This window comes from Carcharodon carcharias, chromosome 10 (assembly GCF_017639515.1).
Source record: "Carcharodon carcharias isolate sCarCar2 chromosome 10, sCarCar2.pri, whole genome shotgun sequence".
Taxonomy (NCBI): Eukaryota; Metazoa; Chordata; class Chondrichthyes; order Lamniformes; family Lamnidae; genus Carcharodon; species Carcharodon carcharias.
The window spans coordinates 126,358,499-126,381,306 of NC_054476.1; the positions used below are offsets into that span (position 1 = coordinate 126,358,499).

Consider the following 22,808-nt stretch of genomic DNA (forward strand, 5'->3'; position numbering starts at 1 on the left):
TGGAATTGCACAGAATTTCTCACTGCCCCTCCCAATTTTGGACTTTCCTCCAGCTAAACATTAGTAAGACCAAAGCAACCTTCTTCAAATGCGCCACAAAAACTCTGTAGGCTTGCCACCAATTCAATTACCCTCCTGAGCTATAGTGTCAGGCTGAACTAGACTCAGCAACATCAGTGTCCTATCATACTCAAAATTACTCTCTCAGTTCTTCAGGTGCACGGCTGGTGCCCTTCATAAATATACATCTAACGCTGTAAAGTGCAGCCTTAATCTCTCAGGATCCACCAAGGGTGAGTGCAGATAGGGGGGACTGCCTCACTCTCTGTCTAAGCTAGGAGCAAGTTGATGGGAAAGTCCAACCAAAACTCAACAACTGAATTACGAGAAAGATCAACAAGACAAGAAGCAGAAGGAATAATTTTCACTTTAGTAAATTGGCAGAGCAGAACATATTGCCTGCCTCTTAGAGAACCAACTTTTCATGCCCATTGATTTCTAAAGCGTGAGATATCTACTCCACCAATCCACTGCCCTAAACATGAAGGTAAAAATTATCCCTTTCCCCACACATACAGACAGATAAATAGAAAGAAATAGGAATATATGAAAAGAGAGAAAGAGAAAATAAGAGAAAAGAGAGAAAGAAAAGTGCACTAAAATAGGGACAAAAATACATATATAGAGTGATTATGCACTCACAGAGTCTCATACACACAAACATGCAGAGTATACATCAACATAATAAATGCTAGATGAAAAAATATCAAGGTATATCTATTTTGCCTACCACCACCTTCATAGTAATGATTCAGTGATAATCTTTTAAATGAAAACCAAATCAACAAAATTGGGATAAATCAGGCACAGCCCCTAATTTAGGTCAGCTGTAAAACCAAGAACAAAGTTTAAAGGAAACTTACAAACTTTAAATCAAAATGTGATTAAAGGGGTCAACAAAACACCCCAGTCCCCGCGGTGCCCACCGAGCACGGAAGGCCTCGAGAGTGCCAGCAGACACCGCGTGCTCCTTCTCCAGGGACATCCGGCAGCGAATGTAGCCGCGGAAGAGGGACAAACAATCGGGCGGGACTCCCCCGTCGCCCGCTGCCTGGACCTGTTAATGGCCAACTTGGCCAGGCCCAGAAGCAGGTTCACGAGGAGGTCCTCCTCCTTCCCGACCCCCTTCCGCACCGGGTGCCCATAGATCAGGAGCGTGGGGCTGAAGTGCAAACAAAACATCAATAAAAGGTTTTTCAAATAACTAAAAAGGGAGTGCAGCCTACAACACCCTACGTATACATGGTCCACGGACTCCACAAGACCGCAAAAAGGGCACGTGTCCTGAGAGTCCGTGAACCAATGCATCCTTTTATTATAAGGGACTGCTGCATGCAACACCCTCCAACCCAGGTCCCCGATAGAAAGGGGGAGGACACCTCCGTAGAGGGCCTCCCATCGGGGGCCTCCGCCGCCGGACGGCAACAAGGCACGCCAGGGCGTGTCCGGTCGACGGACAAGGGCGAGAAAATGGAAGGTGTGCAGCAGCAGTCCGTACAAAAAGCCCCTCTTTGCCGTGCCAAAAGGCACAGAGGGCATGTCCCCGAGGCGGCTCATATTGCGGGGCACCAGCACCCGAGGGAGGGTTTGGGGCTTGGGGCCAATGTGGAATTCCGTCCGAACAGGGGAACGCTCAGACGGAAGACCATCGCGCACCTGGGCCACCTCAAGACCCAAAATAACGTCGGGTCCGAGCACGACCGTTCTCAGGTCTTGGATGGCATCGGCTGCGACCTGGACACTCACAGACGCGCGTCGCGCCAACTCCTGTGGGAGCATCCAGCCCAGTCCTCCGCCACCCAGCACGTCCCCGATCCTGGTCACCCCTGCGGCCACAGCCCTCCTCTCCGCCAACCACTGAAAAGGACGGAGGGGCGGATTCCTGAGCAGCGGCTCTCTGACGATAGCCGCTACTCCTGACGGGGGAGAGCTGCGTCGCGAGGCGACCACTTTCCAGACTTTGATCAGGTCCTGGTAAAAGACGGGCAATGCCTGCAAGGAGCCACCGAGGCCCAGCTGTTCTATAAACAGGAGCTGCACGTCATAATTCAGGCCGTGCACCTGACGGAAGAAATACGTCATCAGGGCACACCATCTAGGAGGAGGCTCGACGTAGAGGTATCGCTGCAGGGTCTGAAGGCGGAAAGTCGCCACCTGTGTGTGTAGGCACACTAGCGCCTGACCACCCTCCCTAAGCGGGAGACTCAGAACCTCGGCAGCGACCCAGTACAATCTTTTGTCCCAGAAGAAGTCGACTAACAATCTCTGGATTCTTGTGACAAAGTCCGGGGGAGGGGTCAAAGTGACCAGCCGATACCACAACATGGCGGCGATCAGCTGGATGATTCAGTGATAATGGAGTTGTTGACTAATCAGAGTAATTCATCTCCATCAATTAGTCTAAAACAAACCCAGACATGATGTGGAGAAAACCCCAGTGGTTAAGAGATTTGGGAACCATAGGTCCAAAAATATCTCTTTGATTGGAAGACTGTTCCGTTTTCTCTCTACCTGTTGAAATGCTCCCATGATTTTCCTCGCCTCCTGGTAGATTGTTTCTCCACTCCAGTGTGGGTTCAGCTTCTTCAGCTCTCTTGCTAAACGATTGTGTTCCCGTAGAAATAGCGTGTGAACAGAGAGCAGTCCCAGGTTTTCATTTGCACGGTCATCACCTGTGTGAACATGTGAACACAATTAATAAACTATTTACAAAAGGAGAAAAACGTGTATATAATAATATGAGTTGGTAAGATTTATCTTACCCACTAAAAATCCAGACTGGTGAATCAGTGAAGTGCTACAATGGGGAGGTGATGGTGTAGTGGTAATATTATTGGAGTAGTAAATCAAAGACCCAGGCTAATGCTCTGGGCACATGGGTTCAAATTCAAGTAATAAAATCTGGAAAATTAAGCTGGTCTCAGTAATGGTGACTGTGAAACTATCAATTGCTGTAAAAGTCATCTGGGTCGCTAATAAATCTGTTACCCTTAAATGGTCTGGCCTACATGTGACTCCAGACACACAGCAATGTGATTGATTCTTAACAACCCTCTGAAAAGAAAACCACTCAGTTGAAGGGTAATTAGTGATGGGCAACAAATGCTGCACCCACATCCCATGCGAGAAGAAAAGAAAATGCAGTTGTGTGGTGCAGTGTGTTAGTACAAAACCTCATACTTTGGAAACCTGTGTTACAATGCAGCCCCGACTGACAGGGAGGCTTTTTCCTTGAAGCAATAACTGTAAATGGATACTATGTGAATCACATCAACCCATGTCTCACAAGGATTTGAGTTGCAGCCGCCACTATTCAGCTTATTTATTAACTACCTAGATGATGGGTTAGAAAGACATATATCTGAATTTGCTGATGACAGCAGGATAGCATCTTTGCAAAGCTGTATAGATTGAATATAGCCTTACAGAGAGATATTGATAGATTAAGTGAATGGCAAAACTCTGGCAAATGGATTTCAATGTAAGCAAATGTGAGAACATCTACTTTGAATCTAAATAGGATAGAACAGAATACTTTCTAAATGGTGAAAAGTTAGAAAGAGTGGAGGTCCAAAGATACTTGAGGGTCCATATACGTGAATCAATAAAATATCATGAACAGGTACAGAACATAATTTTAAAACCTAATGGGATTGCTGGGTTTTATATCTATAGGACTGAAATACAAGGTGGTAGAAGTTTTGCTTCAGCTATATGAAGATTTGGATAGATCAGAAATGGGGCAATTCTGGGCACCACACCTTAGGAAGAATATTTTACCCTTGAAGGAGTGCAGCATAGATTTATCAGAACTATATCTGAACTCTGAGGGTTAAATTGTGAGGAGAGACTACACAATTAATGTTGTATTCCCCATAATTTAGAAGATTAAGGGGTAATTAGATTGATATTTTCAACACATAAAGGCGAACAGAGCGAAACTATTTTTGCTGCTTGATGTTGTGATAGTGCTTTAATATAGGTAGTGCAGTGTTTTGATTAGCATTCACTGAATATGTATATAATTAAAATATATTATCCCCACAGGAAGTGATGCAAGGTAACATGTGACACAACAGTTGGAGCAATATCGATCCTCTGATAGCGTGTGTATGTAGAGCTCTCCTGTAACCCTGTAGATATCTGACATTCATCAGTAAATAACCCAAGCATTTATTACCATTCATCAATGCATGGTTGGTACGTTTGTGTTAGAGGGCAGTCGCACAACAGTTGGAGAGTCTAAGACTGGGGGACATAGTCTAAAAATTAGAGCTAGAGCTTTCAGGAGTGAAATTAGGAGATTATTCCACACACAATGGGCAGTACAGGTTTGAAACTCTCTTCTCCAAATGGCAACTGATACTAGATGAATTATTAATTTTAAAACTGAGATTGATAGGTTTTTATTAACCGAGTATTAAGGGATATGGGGTAGACCTCGTTGAATGGTAGAACAAGCTCGAGGGTTAACTAGCCTATTCCTATTAATGGCCCAAATCATCTGGTCTCCAGATTGTCAGAGACCAGATGAATGGCTGGAGATGTGCATCGGTACCCTGTGGAAGTCCTGACCTGCTGACCTCCATGGGAATTGCTCAAATTCAATTTCTGATGGTTAATTTCCCTTGCTCCCTGGACCCTTCCATGAATGTCTCATACTCTGTGCTGCAGTCTGAGACTTTATGCAATTCTGATTTACTTACGTAGGAATGTAGGACTTAGGAGCAGGAGTAGGCCATTTGGCCCTATGAGCCTGCTCTTCCATTCAATAAGATCATGGCTGATCTGGTTGTGATCTCAGCTCCACCTTCCTGTCTACACCCCATAACCCTTGACTCCTTTATCAAAAATCTATCTAACTCAGCCTTGAATAAATTTAAAGACCCAGGCCCCAGTACTTTCTAGGGAAAAGAATTCCATGGACTAAAACCCTTCACTTGACCTGTCTATGTCCCTTTTCAGATTTTCTCTTGACAATTAACTTTCCTTCCTATTTTGGTGTCATCAGCAAATTTAGCTACCATACATTTGGTCCCTTCATCCAAATAATTGATATACATTGTAAAAAGTTGAGGACCCAGCACTGGTCCCTCTGGCACTCCACTAGTTACAGCTTGCCAATCCAAAAAAGACACACTAATTCCTACTCTCTGCTTTCTGATAGCTAACCAAACTTTTATCCATGCTAATATGTTACCCCCTACACCATGTGCTCTTATCTTGTGTAGTAACCCTTGATGTGGCACCTTATCAAGTGCCTCTTGGAAATCTAAGTACACCATATCTACCATTATCCGCCTTGAATTTACTTTGTCAAAATCTTGAATAGATTAGTTAAACATGATTTCCTTTTCACAAAGCCACGTTGGCTCTGCCTGATCACATTGTGATTTTCTAAGTATTCTGCTATAACCTCCTTAATAATGGATTCCAGCACTTTCCCAATGACAGATGTTAGACTAACTGGCCCATAGTTTCCTGCTTTCTGCTTCCCTCCTTTCTTGAATGAAGGTGTTACATTAGATATTTGCCAATCCACTGGAACCATTCCAGAATCTAAGGAACTTTGAAAGATTGTACCAGATGCACCTACTATCTGTGCTGGCTCTTTTTTTTAAGACCCTTGAATACAGGCCATCCAGTCCTGGGGACTTGTAGGTCAACAGGCCAAATAGTTTTTGTAGCATCTAGTTCCCTGGTGATCATGATTGTTTTAAGTTCATCCCTCTTGATTATCAAGTATCTTTGGGAAGTTTTCTAAGTCTTATACCATAAAGTCAGATGCAAAATACCTCTTCATCTCCTCCAGCTTTTCTTTGTTTTCCATTATCAATTCTCCAAACTCAGTCTCTAGCAGACCAACACTAGCTCTAGTTACCTGAATAGTTACCCATGAAATGTTAGACAAAAGAATCCTAGTCTAACTCTTGGGTAGCAGCAGAACTGACACCAACTCCCCACCCATCACTCACACTGAACCCCAACTAACCCCCCAACCCTTCCGGCTACCCCCGAACTGCCAGTATCCCCTGATCACTCACCTACCACCTCACCCATCTACCACCCTACCCACCCTATCACTTCACTCATTTACCCAATCACCCATTCAGCCATTTACTAACATTCAAACTGGGCCTTTAAACTTACCAGATGGCAGCTAGTGCTGTAAAAAGGGGCATGTCCTGTCTTCCTGCCCCCCCCCCCACCCCCCCAACTCTACTCCACTGCAATGGAGCTCACTGAGGGCTCCTGCGCTCTGAATTTCTGGTAAAGCCAGGCTCGAAGACCCGGTAAGAAATGCAGAGCAGATTCAAGCTGGGGGAAAGTTCAAACGGAGTAGGAATCTGATTCTGGTCACTGCTCCTTAGAAGATCTGGGCCATTATGTTCTTATTTCCTGAGCAAATCTATGATCTCAATCAGAGAGACTATATAGATGCTTAGTGGGAAATGGTAATATATGCACTGGTGCTGAACAGCTGCTCATTTGAGCTTGAGGTTAAGGCACCTTACAGGGTCAGCAGCAAGGAAGCTTTACTCAATACCTGAATGAGTAGGAACATAGAAACATTGGCCAGGATTTTCTGGCACCATCGTGGTGGGACACACTGGGAGATTCAGTAGCCCAGCCAAAAGTCCAAAAATCCCGCCCATTGGAATTGGAATGGACCTTTAACTCTTTGAACCTGTTCCACCATTCAGTGAAATCATTGCTGATCTGTGACCAATACTTCTTTTGTGGTTCTGAAGAGGTTTTTGCCACAAAATTCAGCAAGTTTTCTTTTTTTTACTCCATTGACTCACCTTTGCTCCATATCCCTCAATACCTTTGGCCAAAAAAATCTATCAATCTCAATTTTAAAATTAAGACAAGCTAGCATCATTTGCCATTTTTGAAAGAAAGTTTTATACTTCTAACATCCTTCATGTGAAAGACAGTTTCCTAAATCTATCCCTGAGAAGTCTAGCTCCAAATTTTTGTAACCCTTAGTCCTAGAACTCCCCAACTAGAAATAGCAGAAATAGTTCTCTCAAGTTAACCTATCTGTTCCCCTCTTCTTTTTTCACATTTTTGCAATTCACACTTCAAGCAGGGGTGCTGCTACATGAACCTACATTAAGACTATAGACATTTAGATCAGGAAGGTTGAGATTATCAAATTTGATTCTTAGCTCTGAACACTCAGTATCACATGACATGGTTCATTCACTGAGAAAGCAGGGATTCATCGCACAGTGTTCAAAGTTTGGGTTGGTTTTACCTTGGCTCAGATGCACTGTGCTATTAGGTGCTTATCATACTATGTGACCAACCAATGATTTCTTACCAGCTAACATACAGGGAACGCTTATGCCAGAGCAAGAGGAGCTGTTGTGGATCACAGCACAAGGGCTCTTCTGCCTATAGCTTGTGAAAGGCAGGTATTTCAGTCTGTCATCCGAAAAGGTTGGATTGACCATCAACAGACCCTGGTCACTGGTGAAATCTCTGAGTTTCTTTTCCTGGTATTCTGTGTTGCCGTAAATATTGCTGGCGTCAATGTAGGATGTCTGCATATTGATCTGCTCGCATGTATTCATGCCTGTAAACACTGAGGGGCACACAAGAGCTGATCTGATGAATGGTATGCACTGATGGCTGTCTGTAATCCGTGGGTCGTCATAAGGTACCTGCGGATGAAAGGCCAGGGTAGTGATGGAAGCAGGTATTCATAGGCCCACAGAGAAAGATGAGGTTGTTCAGTAGATGGGCCTTGAAAACCAATAATTCTTTTGTGGTTCTGAAGAGGTTTTTGCCACAAAATCCATCACGCTTTCTTTTTCTTTACTTGACAGAAGTATGTGCAAAAGGAATGAGGATCCATCTGTCTTACAAAGGCAGATCTGGTCTAGGGAAGCAGCTAAAGTGCAGTGTTCCCACATCCTTGGGAAGTAATTACAGTGCAGAGTACTCCCCTTTTTTGTACAATTAAATATTTGACATTTAACATTAAATAGGGAAGTGCTATTTATTAACATTATACCACAATGCAAGGGATATTTTGTAAGGTAGAGGTCTTCCCAAGCACTGTCATGTGTCAGTCACAGATTCCACCTGTAAACACCTGGATCAATTTGGGATCCTTCTTGTTTTTAGATGCTGATGTTGTTATAAATACTGAGTTCATGGTTTACAGTAGAAAATGTGGTAAATGCAACTAAAGCAGCTTGAAGGCTATTACGCCATGTTGATTTAAGTGGTTAACAACTAGAATGATAAGATCATAAAACAGCAGCTGGGCTTATTTAGCTGGAGAATGGGAGACAAGGTGTCTACACTGCTTGCAAAGAATTGCAGCCCAAATAGTTGTTTCTTTTAGGAATTAGAGCTATGATTAGTTTAAAAGCATTCAGTGAGCCCTGGAGGGCTACATCGTTATGGAGATGGGTCGAGCTTAAGAAAATTCTAGGGTTTCAATTTATCTGTATGTTTGTTGGGGGAGTGAGTGTTCTGTAGCAGGGGAAAAAGCCATTTTGAAAGGTGCTGCTGTTAGCAGGCTCCAGGTAGCAGAAGAATTGCTGTTAACTGGCTGTCTAGTTGGGGGCTCAGGAGGAGTCCCAGGAGCCATTTGATAGCTCTGTGTACATGAGGCCCAGGTGAAGCCCTGGGGAGCTGAGAAGGTCATCAAAGGTCATTGGCTCTGTGCTGGAAAAGGTTAGGGCTCAGAACAAGCCCCAGAAGCCATTTATAGCTTGGTGTAGCTGGGAAGATTGGAGTTTCATGAAATCCAGGGACAGCGCTAGCCCAGTGAAACCAGCCAGTCAATAAAGAGCTGAAATTGTGCCAGTACCAGCAGAAGTGCAGACTTGGAAATCCAGGGGAACGGAACCTTGGGAGATGAGATTGAAACCTGGGAGGTGTGCACCCATTGGGCAGTCCAAATCGGGGTGGTATTTGAGGGAATTCAGAGGCTAGAACTTCAAAAGTGAAAAGTTTGTACTCCTTCATGAGGGTGACAGAGTTTTAAATGAGATTAATTAACTCAGTGTTCACTGACACCTGCGTGGGTTGCTGAGAAATCGGTGGGATCTGTCTTGGTTGCATTTGCTATTTAATGTGTAGTGTGGGTATTTGACCACAGTTTGCCTGTTAATTCATAGTTATCTCATGTTAATTCTTAACATAGGTATTGTAAATTGTTTTATCTTTTTGACCTTGTATAGTAACATTTATTTTTGTTTGTTCAAAACCCATGGAAACATGTCACTTCTTTTAGCAAGTGTCTTGAATCTCAAATTTTTCTACTTTAAACAAAATGTTGTTGGTCCCTAACTGGCTCTTACAAACACTTGGGGATCTGGATCATAACAATCTGAAGCAGTCTCTCATTACATATTTAACTACTTTCTGAAGACTGTGGAATACACTTGCCCAGAGAAGCAGATAACATGTTATAATTTAAAGGAGTGTTGGAGATGTTTGATAGAGTGGCAAATAGGGGTTATTGATTTTAGTGAGCAAAAAGGTGGTTCATATTGTCTTTCCAAGTTCTGTACTTCTAAGTTAGAGCTCTAGCGAAATTGGCAGTACAGTCTGAGGATTATTAATAAAAAGTATTATTAAAGTCTTAAAGAAGGAATAACTTTGCCTTACATGAGCAAATTTCCTGAGAATATACTTTCTATTAAATTTTCTTTCATTCCTTCAGCCACCACCAATCAAAAACCACCAATGCAAATCAATCCAACTGTTAGTTTTGATGCAAAAGATGGAACCACCACACAGTAGATCAGACTGGTGGTGTTGAGGTCCTACCCTGGGTTTCTATTGCAGCTTCATCCCAAAATCTACAAACAGTTTGTAACCTGCAACTTAAATTGGAGCAATTCTTGCTCAGAGCCTCAGAGCTAGTACTAAAATAAATGCATTGCATTTCTTGGCTGTAGGGTTCCTCTCGATTTAAATAGGACATTTAAAAGTGATTAGGAAAAATCATGAATTGGCAAATGCTATTCAAAATTGACCAAAATCTGTTCAGTGGTACTACCTATGATTTATGAAAACCAGTGTGAGCACTGAACTAAAATAATTATAATTAATATCCTGAATTAAATGTACAATTTGAATGGGTGAGTAGCTGTGGAATATGACTCAGGCTGCATTTGAGGTGACTGCAACTTGCTTTGTTGCATGTGCTCACATCTGCCAATGTAACAGAAAAGCATTCCCACTCTAACAGTGTTATATGTGGAGGAATTACTGGTCTCGTTAGTGAAATCCAGACACATGATCATTAGCTACAGTTAACATTCTAATTTCTTCAACACAGAGATAGGCTTAAGGAGGAAGAGAGGAAAAGGGAAGGAAGAGACTAGCATGGAAAGCCGGGTTTAGGGCTAGAGTTGATCTCTAAGCAAGAAATTCTCAGAACATCAGGACCTTTTTGGTTGCTGCTATTGTTTTATAGAGTACAAACAAATGGTTTCATTTTAACAAGAATCAAGGCACTGCACGGACAATCTTTTATCTAGCTTTGAGCTGAATAGAAACCCTACTGATACTACATAAATGCACATCCAGTTCAAGCATAATTGTCTGCTGTCTTTAAATAGAGAATCAATTTCTCACCTTAATTGGGAAACAAGGGTTTCTTTGCACACAAGACTTTTCACAGTTGATGCCATTGCTGGAGGTCTCAACGTTGTGAGATGGACGAATTAAACTCACATCATGAGTAATCCACTGCCCCCACTGCACAAACATCTGATTCCATTTGGAATCTGGAACGATGTCTTTAATGGACGTTTTCAGGATTTTGTTGGAAATCTCTCGGGCCTGAAAAAGGATGATAAATAATAATTAGCTTTGAATATTTAGGACATGTAGGACATCATGACAATGTTAGAAATGCAGGTCCCTTTAAGAGTAAACCAGGACAAGCTTCAGAGTGAATTGAGAGCAGGTGATTCTCATTGAAGCCTGTACTTTAGAGCTGGGTTTTTCCCCAGTACAGGGGGGTTTGCTTCTGTACAGGAAGAGGATCTAGAAAGGAAGAGTAGAAGCTGGTATTTGTGCTGAACAATAGTTTAACAATAAAACAGCTGTGATTCACAGAATGCCTTCTGTTGCCGAATTTGGTAAATGTATATCCACCTTTTGAACACTTCAGGCAGAGTTGCAAGAGGCAGTCAACAGACTAAAGAGGAAGATGGCAGAATCTGTTCATGTTTTGACTGATGTCGTGGCTCCGACGTGCGAGTGCCTCGAGGTCACCATGGAAAGGGTGGCAGTGACCTTGGTCCAGCAGGTTCTGACGTATATGCGCTTGGATGAGCACTCCATCTCTATAGGGATCTGGTGGGATCCCTCCAGGCGCTCCTTCTCAAGGAGTCAGAAAGGGGCCCTCAGGCACCCAGGGGGAGGATGATCTTCTGCCAGACACCCTGGGGGCCTCCGTATAGGGCAGTCCAATGGTGTCCAGCCACTCTGAACCCCCTCTGCCTGTGACCCCATCAACTTGACTTGGTTAGGCTGAGGAGGGTGCACCTGGCACTGAGCAGGAGACCCTGATCAGACTGGGGTCCTCAAGGCCTTGGGCCTCCAGAGGACATCTGCCAAGGTCATCTCAGAAAACGGTGTAGCAGTCAGCAGGCTGCCTCCACCTCTGCTGTGAATGCCAGGGCTGCACCCAGGAGTAACAGTATGCTTAGAAAAACTACAAAATTTTGGCATCACTTCTGGGTCACGGGTGTTCAAGCACTGTATATATCATGTATATTTGTAAATACATATGATGTTAATGAGAATAGTTTGGTCATTTGGTGGCGCCATGCATATGCATTTAGGTGTCCTCCCACTCAGTGATCACCTCCCTTTGTGAGCCTCACATTCATGTGATGTCTACCTGACTCATGATAGTCACTCTACCCTTGTGTTATGTCAGGGAGATGTCTCAAACTCTTTAATGGAAATGTTTGCAAAATGCACTAGTGACCTTTACTCCTTACAAGACAACATGGAGGCTGGCCTGCTCAATAGCCTTAGAGGGTTAGGTGCAATTGTATCTCTTCATTAGTAGTGCCAAAGCACAAGACCTGCAGCCATGATAGTCTCTTCAACCATGTGTGCACCTCATTGTTCAGGCATCTAGCAATGGACAATAAATGAATCTTTGCCAACATCAAGCTGAAAAAATTTGTCTCAAGGAAGTTTGATACTTAAAACAAACTTTTACTGGAACAAACTGATGAACCAATCTGGGCAATTGGTGGTAGCCAGCCTCCACACTGTGCACATTCACTACAGGCCCCTGAAAACAAATCCACTTTGGAAAAGAATTGCACAATGACGCATCATAACTTGCAGATGAATGGTACAAGGTTGAATGCTACAACCTGTAGCTTTTCAACCAGTTCCACAATCTCACTTGTCCATGCCAAGCCCTCAACCAGCCTTACAGATTTTACTTTGCATTCCATACTTACCAATTCCTCAGTAAAACAAACCTTGAGATGAAATGCAGAATTGAAAATCTTTTCTTACATGCACCTTCCAAGGCCACAGGTCATTGTAAATTAACTCAAGTGTGTAATGGAAAACAATGTTTTTTATTCATTCATGGGATGTGGGCATCACTGGCTGGGCCAGCATTTATTGCCCATCCCTAACTGCCCTTGAGAAGGTGGTGCTGAGCTGCCTTCTTGAACCACTGCAGCCCATGTGGTGCAGGTACACCCACAGTACTGTTAGGGAGGGAGTTCCAAGCGACAACGAAGGAGCAACGATATATTTCTAAGTCCGGTTGGTGAGTGGCTTGGAGGGGAACTTGGAATTTGCTAATTCCCTGGTCAGTATGAAGATCGTATACAGAGCCATAAAGGCTTGCTTAGAGCATTCCCTAAATGAATCCCATTGTCCTACTCTCCACATAGTCCAGCATCTTTCATTTCTTCAAATATTTATCTAATATTCTCTTAAAATAGACAATGGTCTCAACCTCAATCAGTCCCTTCTGTACTCCAGCAGTCTTCTATGTAAAGAATTGCTCATAACTGCTCTCCTCATTCTCAATGACAGTTAAATTGATAATCTTATTATAGATTCCCCAACAGAGGAAATATCCTTTCCCTATTGTAATTGTGGGTGAACTTCTTCAAAGACCAACCTCTCAAGATTACTCTCATTTGATGTTTCAGGACGTCACATGAAGGCACAGCCCAATGTATCAAAGGGCTCTCTCACCACATGTTGGCAAAGACATGCCCAAGTAGTTCTGGGTCAAAATCCTGGAACTCCCTCCCTAACAGCACTATGACCTCCTACCTGTGACCTCCACTCCGTGAACCCCATTCTGCCCTCATTCGCCTGTGTCCTGGGATCCCTCGACGATCCTGGGCTGCTGCTGGGTGCATTGCTGGCAGGTGCCACTGCTCCTGCTGCTTGCAAAGGGCAGTTGCTGGCCTCTAATTGGCTGGCAGCTCAGAGTGGGTGAAATTCCCACCCCGAGGGCCTCGATTCTGCCTGTCGACATTTAATTTGGCAGGCCTTCCTGAAAGGAGGTGACAAAGGGCTCTTGCTATAGGACTGCAGCAGTTCAAGAAGGCAGCTCAGCACCGCCATCTCAAAGACAACGAGGATTGGGCAATAAATGCTGGCCCAGCTAGCGATGCCCAATCCCATGAATGAATGAAAAAAATTCATCTACTTGGCAAACAGTGGGGAGAGGGGAGGAATCTGCACAATCTGCCACAACCACACTTAGGGCGATATTTAATACAGACAGCAGAGGTCTTGCCCGCTGGCTGGAGAACAGCAAGAGCCCTTTGTCACTTCCTTTCAGGAAGGCCTGCCAAATTAAATGTCAACAGCAGAATCGAGGCCTTCGGGGTGGGAATTTCACCCACTCTGAGCTGCCAGCCAATTAGAGGCCAGCAACTGCCCTTTGCAAGCAGCAGAAGCAGTGGCACCTGCCAGCAATGCACCCACCAGCAACCCAGGATCGTCGAGGGATCCCAGGACACAGGCGAATGAGGGCAGAATGGGGGTCACGGAGTGGAGGTCACAGGTAGGGGGGAAGGGGGATGGCAGCAAGGTCAAAGGGGTGATTCTCAGTGACCACCCCTCCTTCCCAGTGATGGGCCCCTCGATCAGGCACTAAGTGCCTTTGAACAAGGGATTCTATCTGGGAATCCGCAAGCAAACCCAACAGGCTTTGCTTTTTGGGCTCCCTCATGGTGAGTCCTCCACTTGCCCCTGGTTGAATATCAGCGGTGGCAGGATGAGTGTCTTAAGCGGGTATTAATTGCCCACTTAAGAGTCTCAATTGGTGGCAGGGCAGGAAGGCCATCCAAGAACCTTCCTGTCCAGACCTAATCGCAATAGAGGTGGGAAGGTGGCGGGGTCCTCACCTGCCACCCTCCCACCTGTATAAGTGCTCCCCTGCCTCTAAACTCCCCAAGAGAGGGCATCAAATTCGACCCTTCAACTCCACTCTCTGATGAATCCTCTGGGAATCTTGTTGTCCTTTAGCTGCCAGATGACAAGACGAATTCCATACAGAATGTCGTTCTGCCAATTGAGACTGCTGCAAATTATCATGGTTTCAACTGGTAGGTGGTAGAGAAAATTTTAAACTAAACTAAATCACGACAAACAATGCACTGAAATTAATGCAACAAAAGGAAAACGAAAAAGCAAAACATATTTTTATACAAAAGTACAAAGCAGAGGGCACAGTTTTTAAGACCATGAATGAAGTAATTGCACTGTTCTTGAACTTCCTTAGGCTGAATTAAATGCACAATTTTGATTTTATGACTCTGTCATTGTACAGTTTTGTATTTGATCTAGATTCTACTGAACAGTGCATAAGCTATGTTCATCTTAAATGGGCTGTGATACAGCATTCAAACCTTCACATTGACAAAAATTTTATTACACGTTGCTGTAAAAACTGTCAAATGAAAAGTGATCAGAAGTGACTTCTCCTGTCTGCGTGCCAGCTGTACTGTTCTATGTATTTGTTTATACAGGGTGCATAACAATAGTGTCTCAATACAGGGAGTACGGTGGGAAACTCACAGGCTGAAAACATGCTCACCATTACCAGAGATTCTCATACCTATAATGAGATCTGTACATTCCAGGACTGTGAGCCGGTTGTTCTTCCAGCACTGTTCAGTTTGAAAATACCAGGCAGCAGATTGAGTGGCCAGTTTCTTTAACATTGCACCAACATCAAGAAAAAGAACTTCAATTCCTTCTGTCTTTCCTCAACCCAATAGTATATATAGGTTTTAAAATCCAAACTTGCTGTTATCTGATCATTACTTCTGGACTGATCCCATCACCTTCTCTGATTTCCACCCTTCCTGGTAGCCAGCACAATGGCCAGCAAATATTTCAGAATGAGAAAAGGTTGGTACATGAATTTCTTTGTTAATGTTACAGTGATTGGATTCTCTTTGATTGATCTGGGAGCAGTGATAATTACCAGTGGCAGGGGGAATCCAGAATATAGCTTCCCTTCTATCCAGCCCTTTGGAAGTGAAAATCCATCCTCGTATTGAGCTGGGAGCCAGCGGGCAAGAGCCTTATTAGTTACCCCCAGATAAGGGGCCCTCCTGGGAATGAAGAGAAGAAAAGCATCAACTTTGACTCCAATTTCTGAACGTGCAATGACCATAAATATAAAATTAAGGTTAATAAGATCCTTTCTCTCATTGGGACTGGTTTGATTTCAGGAAGCAGAGATGACTTCACTGTTGTGCTTTTCCTCTCCCTGTACTTGTTTAATAGAAGTGAAAATAAAAGGACAAGAGGCAGCCAGTGAAAATTCATCTTGCACATTTACCCTTAAGCAAGAAAAAAACCAAAGCAGGGCTGAATTTATTATGTCTTTACTCCAAATGCCTGGCATTCAGATTCCTCTGGTTGTTGCAGGAATCTCATCATAAATGTGTTTGGGAAGATCTCAACAACTCTGTGTTCTTTTAGAAAATGTTTGCAATTTCATTTCAACAGCAAACCGAGGAAATCTTTATCATCATCAATATGGTATCACATTGTGACGTTCTCACTTTAGTGGACAGATATTTTAATTCATAGATTTTTGCCTCAGGTCAGCCAAGTATTTTGCATTCTTTGCTTTGTAGATAACAATAGGTGAACGATGTTTAATGTAGAGTTTGTAGCTGTCTCGGCATTTCCACCACCTTGTCTCACTGAAGATCAAGTTAATTCCATCTCTGAGCTAGCTACATGAGGATTGCCTGTCAAGTGGCAAGTAGGGTCACTCTCACAGCCTCTTATGTCAATTGACACAAGCAACATTGGCCTTTTGTTCAGTTCTATCCAACAGATTGAAGATCCAAACAGGGCTACCATCCAATTCTGGAGACCACAGCAGTTTCCCTGAACTCCATGAATCTTGATGTTAAATTTAGATCATGAATCATTTGGGAAATGTACAATGGCGGTTTGCCCACAATGGCCAAGTTTTCTTTTCTGAGTTATTATTGTTTCATCACCAATATTTTTAGATTTTGATGGCTGGGCTTAGCTGGTATATTAATCTTCATGTGATAATTGGAGAATCTGGGCGGAGATTTCAGGGGCTGGGGACCAAAGTATGGGACAGAATGAGGAGCTGCTGAGTTTCAGGCCTGTATATAATACAAATTGAATTACAACTAGGGTAAAGTGGATTCATTTTTTGCCTGCACTTCCCCATCAAGAAACTGTCTGAGGGAGGCCACTTTGGGAATTCCATAAATTTAGCTCCCATTAAGAGCCTTACCAAGAGTGCAAAACTGTCTGAGATAAAGGGCAATTTAGAACAGTGTTTTAGTCCACACTTCCGTGTAATCCTGTCATCTTGTGTTTAATTTATGGATCGTTCTTTACCTATAGCTTTGTGTCAATGGTTCGCTTCTGTATCACTTAGAGGGTGGAGTTTTTCACTCCTACCAGCGGCAGGAATCGTGAACCTACTTTGGCGTGATTGTAAAAGTCAGTTTCTTGCCGGTGGAAAACTCGTTTGGAATTTCGTTCTTCCCACTTTGCCAGCGGGTTAAAGGCAGGTTGAGTTTCCCATTGAACAATGTCGGGAACCGCATTTGCATTCATTAGCGTCTCATGCATGAGACCGTCTTGCCGGAATTAAGTTTGTCCTCCAAGTTAAATTCCCCATTAGCCAGAATTTAGAACCTTCACAGTTTTAGGACTGTATGTAAGTGGCATGCACCTGGCGATGACAGGTGGCTCAGGTAACAGGATCAGGATGGCGTGGGAATAGTAACGGGTGTCGGCTCTGAGGGGAGGGAAGGCATGTGGACGTGGATCATGATAGGATCCAGAGTAATGGGGGGAGTTTCAAGGCTGACACAGGGGAGAGGAATGGTGATGTTGGGTAGGTCAAGGGTGATGGGGGAAGTTGGTTGGTGCCAGGAAAAGGTTAGAAGGTGGTGGAGCGTGTTTGAAAGGTGATGCACACCATTTTTCCAATCTGACCTTGACCAATGCTGGTAGTCAAGTCAGTGAGATCCCTTGAGGTGCGAGGAAGGCTTTTTTGGGAGGGTGGAGTTCAAGGTCAGCACAAGTGGCTGACTAAAGGGACATCCTGATAATCATGGTTGTCAGCCATGCTCAGTTGTGTTCCCCTCTCAATGGTGAAGCCCACATTACAGCAGGTTTGTTCCCAACTCATGGGTCTCATAACATTGACATCCCAGCAAGGTGTGGAGCTGCTGCTCATTCTGTGTGATTTGCCATCGGCTGCTGTCAGAGACAGGGATGAAGGGAGGGAGGGAGGTGGATGAATCCAAGGGACATGGCTGGTGAAGGGCAGCCAATTGGTGACTCCAAACCTCAATCCTCCCAGGTGAGTGGTAATGGCTAACAAAGGCTCATGTGGCTAGTCTTTCTATGCTATCAAGGCAATAGCCTCCCTATAGAGTTTCGAGGGTAATGGAGACAAGTGGAATAGTGTCAGAGGGAGGTTTCTTGCATATGGTTCTTATCACCCTGGTCACAGAACAATATCTCCATACACAGTTATGTATGAACAGGAGGAACACCCATCCCTGATCCTCCAGGAAGTCCTTCACCTGGAAGGGGTTGGGTGGGGATGTCATGTCTAGACAGAGGCCAGGTGAAGGACTTAGCACTTGCCTGCTGGCTTTGAGATGGAGAGAAACCTGTAAAGAACATGCTCACTAAATGTATTACTTCGATTCGTTCACACATCCACTGAGGTCTTGATGATGCAGGCTGCAGACAACCCTGCTCTGCTAATGGTTCTCATTCCGATAGGGAGAAGGAGGTTTCATCGCTGGTTGGAAGAGTGCCAGCAGGAGCAAGGGCCTGAGCAGCAAGAGGCAATGGAGCCTCTAGAAGTTCAAAATGCTGGTGAACAGGGTCCACTACAATGGCGAGCATTGGCCTGACCATGGGTGTATCATTCACGGTGTTCTTATCTAGAGATGAGTGAAAGGCAAGGCTGGAGGCGCCCATCATATGTCCTGGGATCTGGTTGCTAATATCTACCAGCTTCTTCAGTATGTGATGCAGCACAAGGATTCTGGAGCTTCTGGCCTGCATTGAGTGAAAGTCTGTCTAGGTGCCTTTTAAAAAAGGCACCAGAACCTTTGACCCTATGAGGTCACAGTGGGGTGGGCAAATCCCTGCCTACCCTGCCATGAGATTCACCAAACTCCTCACTGCTGCATAGTTAATGAGGTAAAAATGGAAGATCGGGCATGTTCACCAATTCACTCCCTGGCTTTCCCGCCCACCACTGGATTTAGTCTCCAGAATGGAAAACTCCACCCAGAGTCTTTATCTCTATTATCTGGTCCTTTTCTACATGTTTCAATATGTCTGTATCACTGTCTTTACCTCTGTTTCAATGTCTCCTTAACCTCCATATTATTCTGTATCCATAAATCTATCATCCTGTATTTATACGGCTCTATGTTTGTTTTTCTGTATTCACAGCCAGGGAATTCCTCATACTTGCTCCTGCTCCACTGCCATAACTTCACTTGAAGTACAACCTGTTTAAGATAACCAATCAGGAGAAGTGCCAAGGAAATTTCTGGCTTATATTTCTGTATTACTTTATCTACAACTCCATTATGCTGTGTTTGTAATTCTATCTCCAAATGCTTGTATTATTCTTAATCTATAACGCTGTATTATTCTGCATTACCTGCATTGACAGTGAGGCGGCAAGTAGAATTGCCACAGCAAACTCAGCACTTACCCGTTTATGCAGGAGACTATGGTGAAAACGAGGTATCAAACTTATAACATAACTTGCTGTGTACAATGCTGTGGTAATATTTATCCTCCTATATTCTTGTGAAACAAGCTACTCCAGACCTACTACCTACTCCAGAAATATTAAGCATTTGGAGATGCATCCAGAACATCATGGGCATCAAAACAGAGGACAAAGTGCCCAACACTGAGGTACTTCAAAGAGCAGAAATGTCCAGAATTGAAGCACTCATAATCAGAGCATAGCTCAGATGGAGTGGACATGTAGAGATTTTATCATCAGTCATATGTACTAAGGCAGACATGTATTCACAACTTAAACTTGGACACCCCATGCAGGGTAGGCCAAGGTTAAGGCTCAAGGCCTCTTTGGGTGAACCTCAGGAAATGTGGCATATCCACCGTAGACTGGGGAGCGATCTCAAGCAGTGGCATTGTTTCCTTTGAGCAGCAAAAAAATACAGGCAGCTAAGGACAAAAGACCAGGGAGTCCCAACAAAATCAGACAATTCATCCTTTCCCACATTGTGGAAAGCCATGCAGCTCTGCAATGTGGCTCCACAGCCACATTAGAATGCACAACAGATAACTCTATGCATGCAAGGGTCACCTTTAATAATGAAGGGAAACCAACAAATCATTCTGTGTCTATGCCGTTGTTTGAGTCTTGCCTCCAAGCAGCCATCCATGGCTCCCTCCCATTTCCTGCTCCTGGCCGGCTTTCCACCTTCCACCTCCATAAACCCGACTTCATCCAAAACTCTGCTGCCTGTGTCCTAACACTTACCAAGCCCTCTTCTTTCAGCACCTGTGCTCACTGGCTTATATTAGCCCCTAGTTGAGCAATATTTCAGTTTAAAAATTCTCACCCATGTTTCAAAATCCTTCCAATACCTCATCCTCTCTGCCTTTGTGATCTACTCCAGCCCCACAACCCTCTAAGAGCACTGCTTTTCTCCAATTACAGCTTCTTGTGCTCCCCAATTTCCTTCACTCCACCATTAGTAACTGTGCCTTCAGCTTTCTGGGACTCAAACACTGGAATTCCTTCCCTAAACTGTTCTCTGCTTCTCTCTCCACCCCGAAGAAGCATTTTGTCACTTGCCCTCACATCCCTTTATATGGTAAAAGCAAAAAACTGTGGATGCTGGAAATCCAAAACAAAAACGAAAATACCTGGAAAAACTCAGCAGGTCTGGCAGCATCTGCGGAGAGGAGCACAGTTAACGTTTCGAGTCCAAAGGACCCTATATATGGCTTTGTGTCAAATTTTGTTTGATACCGCTCCTGTGAAGCTGCTATATAAATGCAAGTTGCTGTTGTTGAATGCAGAATTATCATTGTTACTATTAGATACAGTGGGCAGAATGTTGAAGGGTCATGAGGACTCGAAACGTCAACTCTTTTCTTCTCCGCCGATGCTGCCAGACCTGCTGAGTTTTTCCAGGTAATTCTGTTATTGTTTTAGAATTTTATGCTGATTGGGCGGGCATGCACCCAACCTGAATGGGTGTGAAATCGCACAAGATGATATTGAGCGAGCGTCCCGATGTCATCCCGCATACGAGCGATATTTCAGTCAGCTGGCACGCGCAAAAGTCGGAAGTGCGCCCGCCAACAATTAAAAGGGCAATTAAGCCCATGCAATTGTCTGTCATTTTATGTAGCCTGTCCAACCTTACGGACAGGTGAATCGGCCAGTGGGCCTTTGCACTTTTCGACAAACTTCATCCATGGACGAGATGAGATTTCCGTGATGAAATAAAATACAAATAAATTTTTGTGGACAGCATTTTCATCAGCTAAATTTTCAGGTGACTGATTATGATGCATGGACACTTTTTTCCAACTTTTGAACCTTTATTTTTGCTGTTTCAGGTCTTCAGCTCCCTGAGACAGCTAGCTCTCTGCCTTCAGGGAGCTTTCTGTCAGGGCTGGCTCATGCCTGCGTTGACATCATCGCCCGCCCTCTTCCCACCCCCACCCTGAGCTTTTCAGTGCACGTTTCACGCTGGCTGGCTGTTAACTGGCCTGAAACTCAGGCCAGTGCATCAGTGTGATGTAGGTTTATTAGTGATATTGTTGGGTATTATTACATTTGGCTCAGTTTACTTATGCAGCCCATACACAGTAATAATTAATTTAAATAATTCACTCTGTCTGTTTATTTTTTCCTAATAAAACCTATTTTGAACCCTAAGCGAGTGATACTTGTATTCAGGTACCTGTTGTTGCAGTAGGAATTGATGGCTCTATATCGGTTGGACCAACAGTCATTCTTGCAGACAGCGGGTTGGACAATTCCTGAACACTCTGTGGTGTGCGTCATACCATCTGGGTCAGTCAAGGTTAAAAGGTTTATGGAGAAAAAAAACATTAATTGGTGACAAGTGCAAGCAAATTTGATTATTATATTGTATAGGGAACTTTATAGGGAGATGAATAACAGATTTATGTTTCGTGCAAATGTTAATGCTGATAGTCACATTAGGTGGAATTTTCCATTTTTGAGCCAAAGTGTGGTGGTGGGTGGGTTTCGCAGCATGTTTCCCACTGGGTGGCAGGATGGGAATTTGCGCCCAATTTCATGCTCAAAAGCTAATTAATTATGCATCGGCGAGTAGCTCTCCAAGTCATATGGCAGGGCGGGCACTGATTCATCCGTCCCACTGTTACCTAACAGGGTCAAAGGTCCAGATAGCTGCGTGGAGGAGACATCCCGATATGGCTCTGTCCAAGAAGAAAGCTGCACCCAGGTTTAGTAATGATTGCCTTGAGGCCCTCATCAATGGCATCCGCCAACACGGGGATATTCTCTGCCCCAGGGATGATTCTAGGAAGCCCACCAACCTCACCTCGATGGCCTGGGAGGCAATTGCAAGAGAGGTCAGCTCCTCAGGCACACGCCTGAGAAATGCCATCCAGTGTAGGAAATGGATGAATGATCTCACCCACTCCACCAGGGTAAGTCAACCATCAGCTAACTCAAATCTCACACACTCATAGAGGCATCACGCACTCAAAGGGTTAGACTGCTCAGGGATCTCACACAATATTAGCTGGGGGGGTGGAACACATCAGCATTGATTATCTCACGGACACTTTACCATCACCATCTCATCTATCATGCTGCACAAGCTCCATCCTCAGCCCTGACTGGGAGAGCTCAGCACACACAGGAGGCATGCAGGCTTCCCAACCTCTCCTCCATCTCTTCTCATCACATTCCATCCATTTGGCTTCATGCAGGCCAAGCTTGCCCACAACAAGAGGGAGATCCCAAACTGGAGGAGGGAGGGCCAACATCCTGGTACTGACCAAATTCAGGAAGGATGTTGCTGAGTTGGTGGGTGAGGACAGAGATCTCTCCTGCGGTGTAGGTGAGACTGGCCTCTTCCAGCCAGTATGATGAGCCCCCCATGAGTTAATCACATCCTGACATTATCACTGAGTGACATACATGTATTCAGCCTGTTCATGAGCTA

The 22,808-nt window shown here is 44.2% G+C and overlaps 1 protein-coding gene across 3 annotated transcripts in view; it reads right to left on the reverse strand.

Annotated features, from left to right (window-relative positions):
- Positions 1–22,808, reverse strand: part of LOC121283117 (eosinophil peroxidase-like) — a 76,350-nt gene that overhangs the window by 18,248 nt on the left and 35,294 nt on the right. For all 3 annotated transcript variants that reach the window (XM_041197243.1, XM_041197246.1, XM_041197245.1), the window contains 5 exons: positions 21,549–21,657; positions 15,536–15,665; positions 10,672–10,878; positions 7,391–7,733; positions 2,572–2,732 (listed from right to left, as the gene is read on the reverse strand). In XM_041197243.1, coding sequence (XP_041053177.1) covers positions 2,572–2,732; positions 7,391–7,733; positions 10,672–10,878; positions 15,536–15,665; positions 21,549–21,657 — 950 coding nt within the window. The remainder of the gene's footprint in view (positions 1–2,571; positions 2,733–7,390; positions 7,734–10,671; positions 10,879–15,535; positions 15,666–21,548; positions 21,658–22,808) is intronic.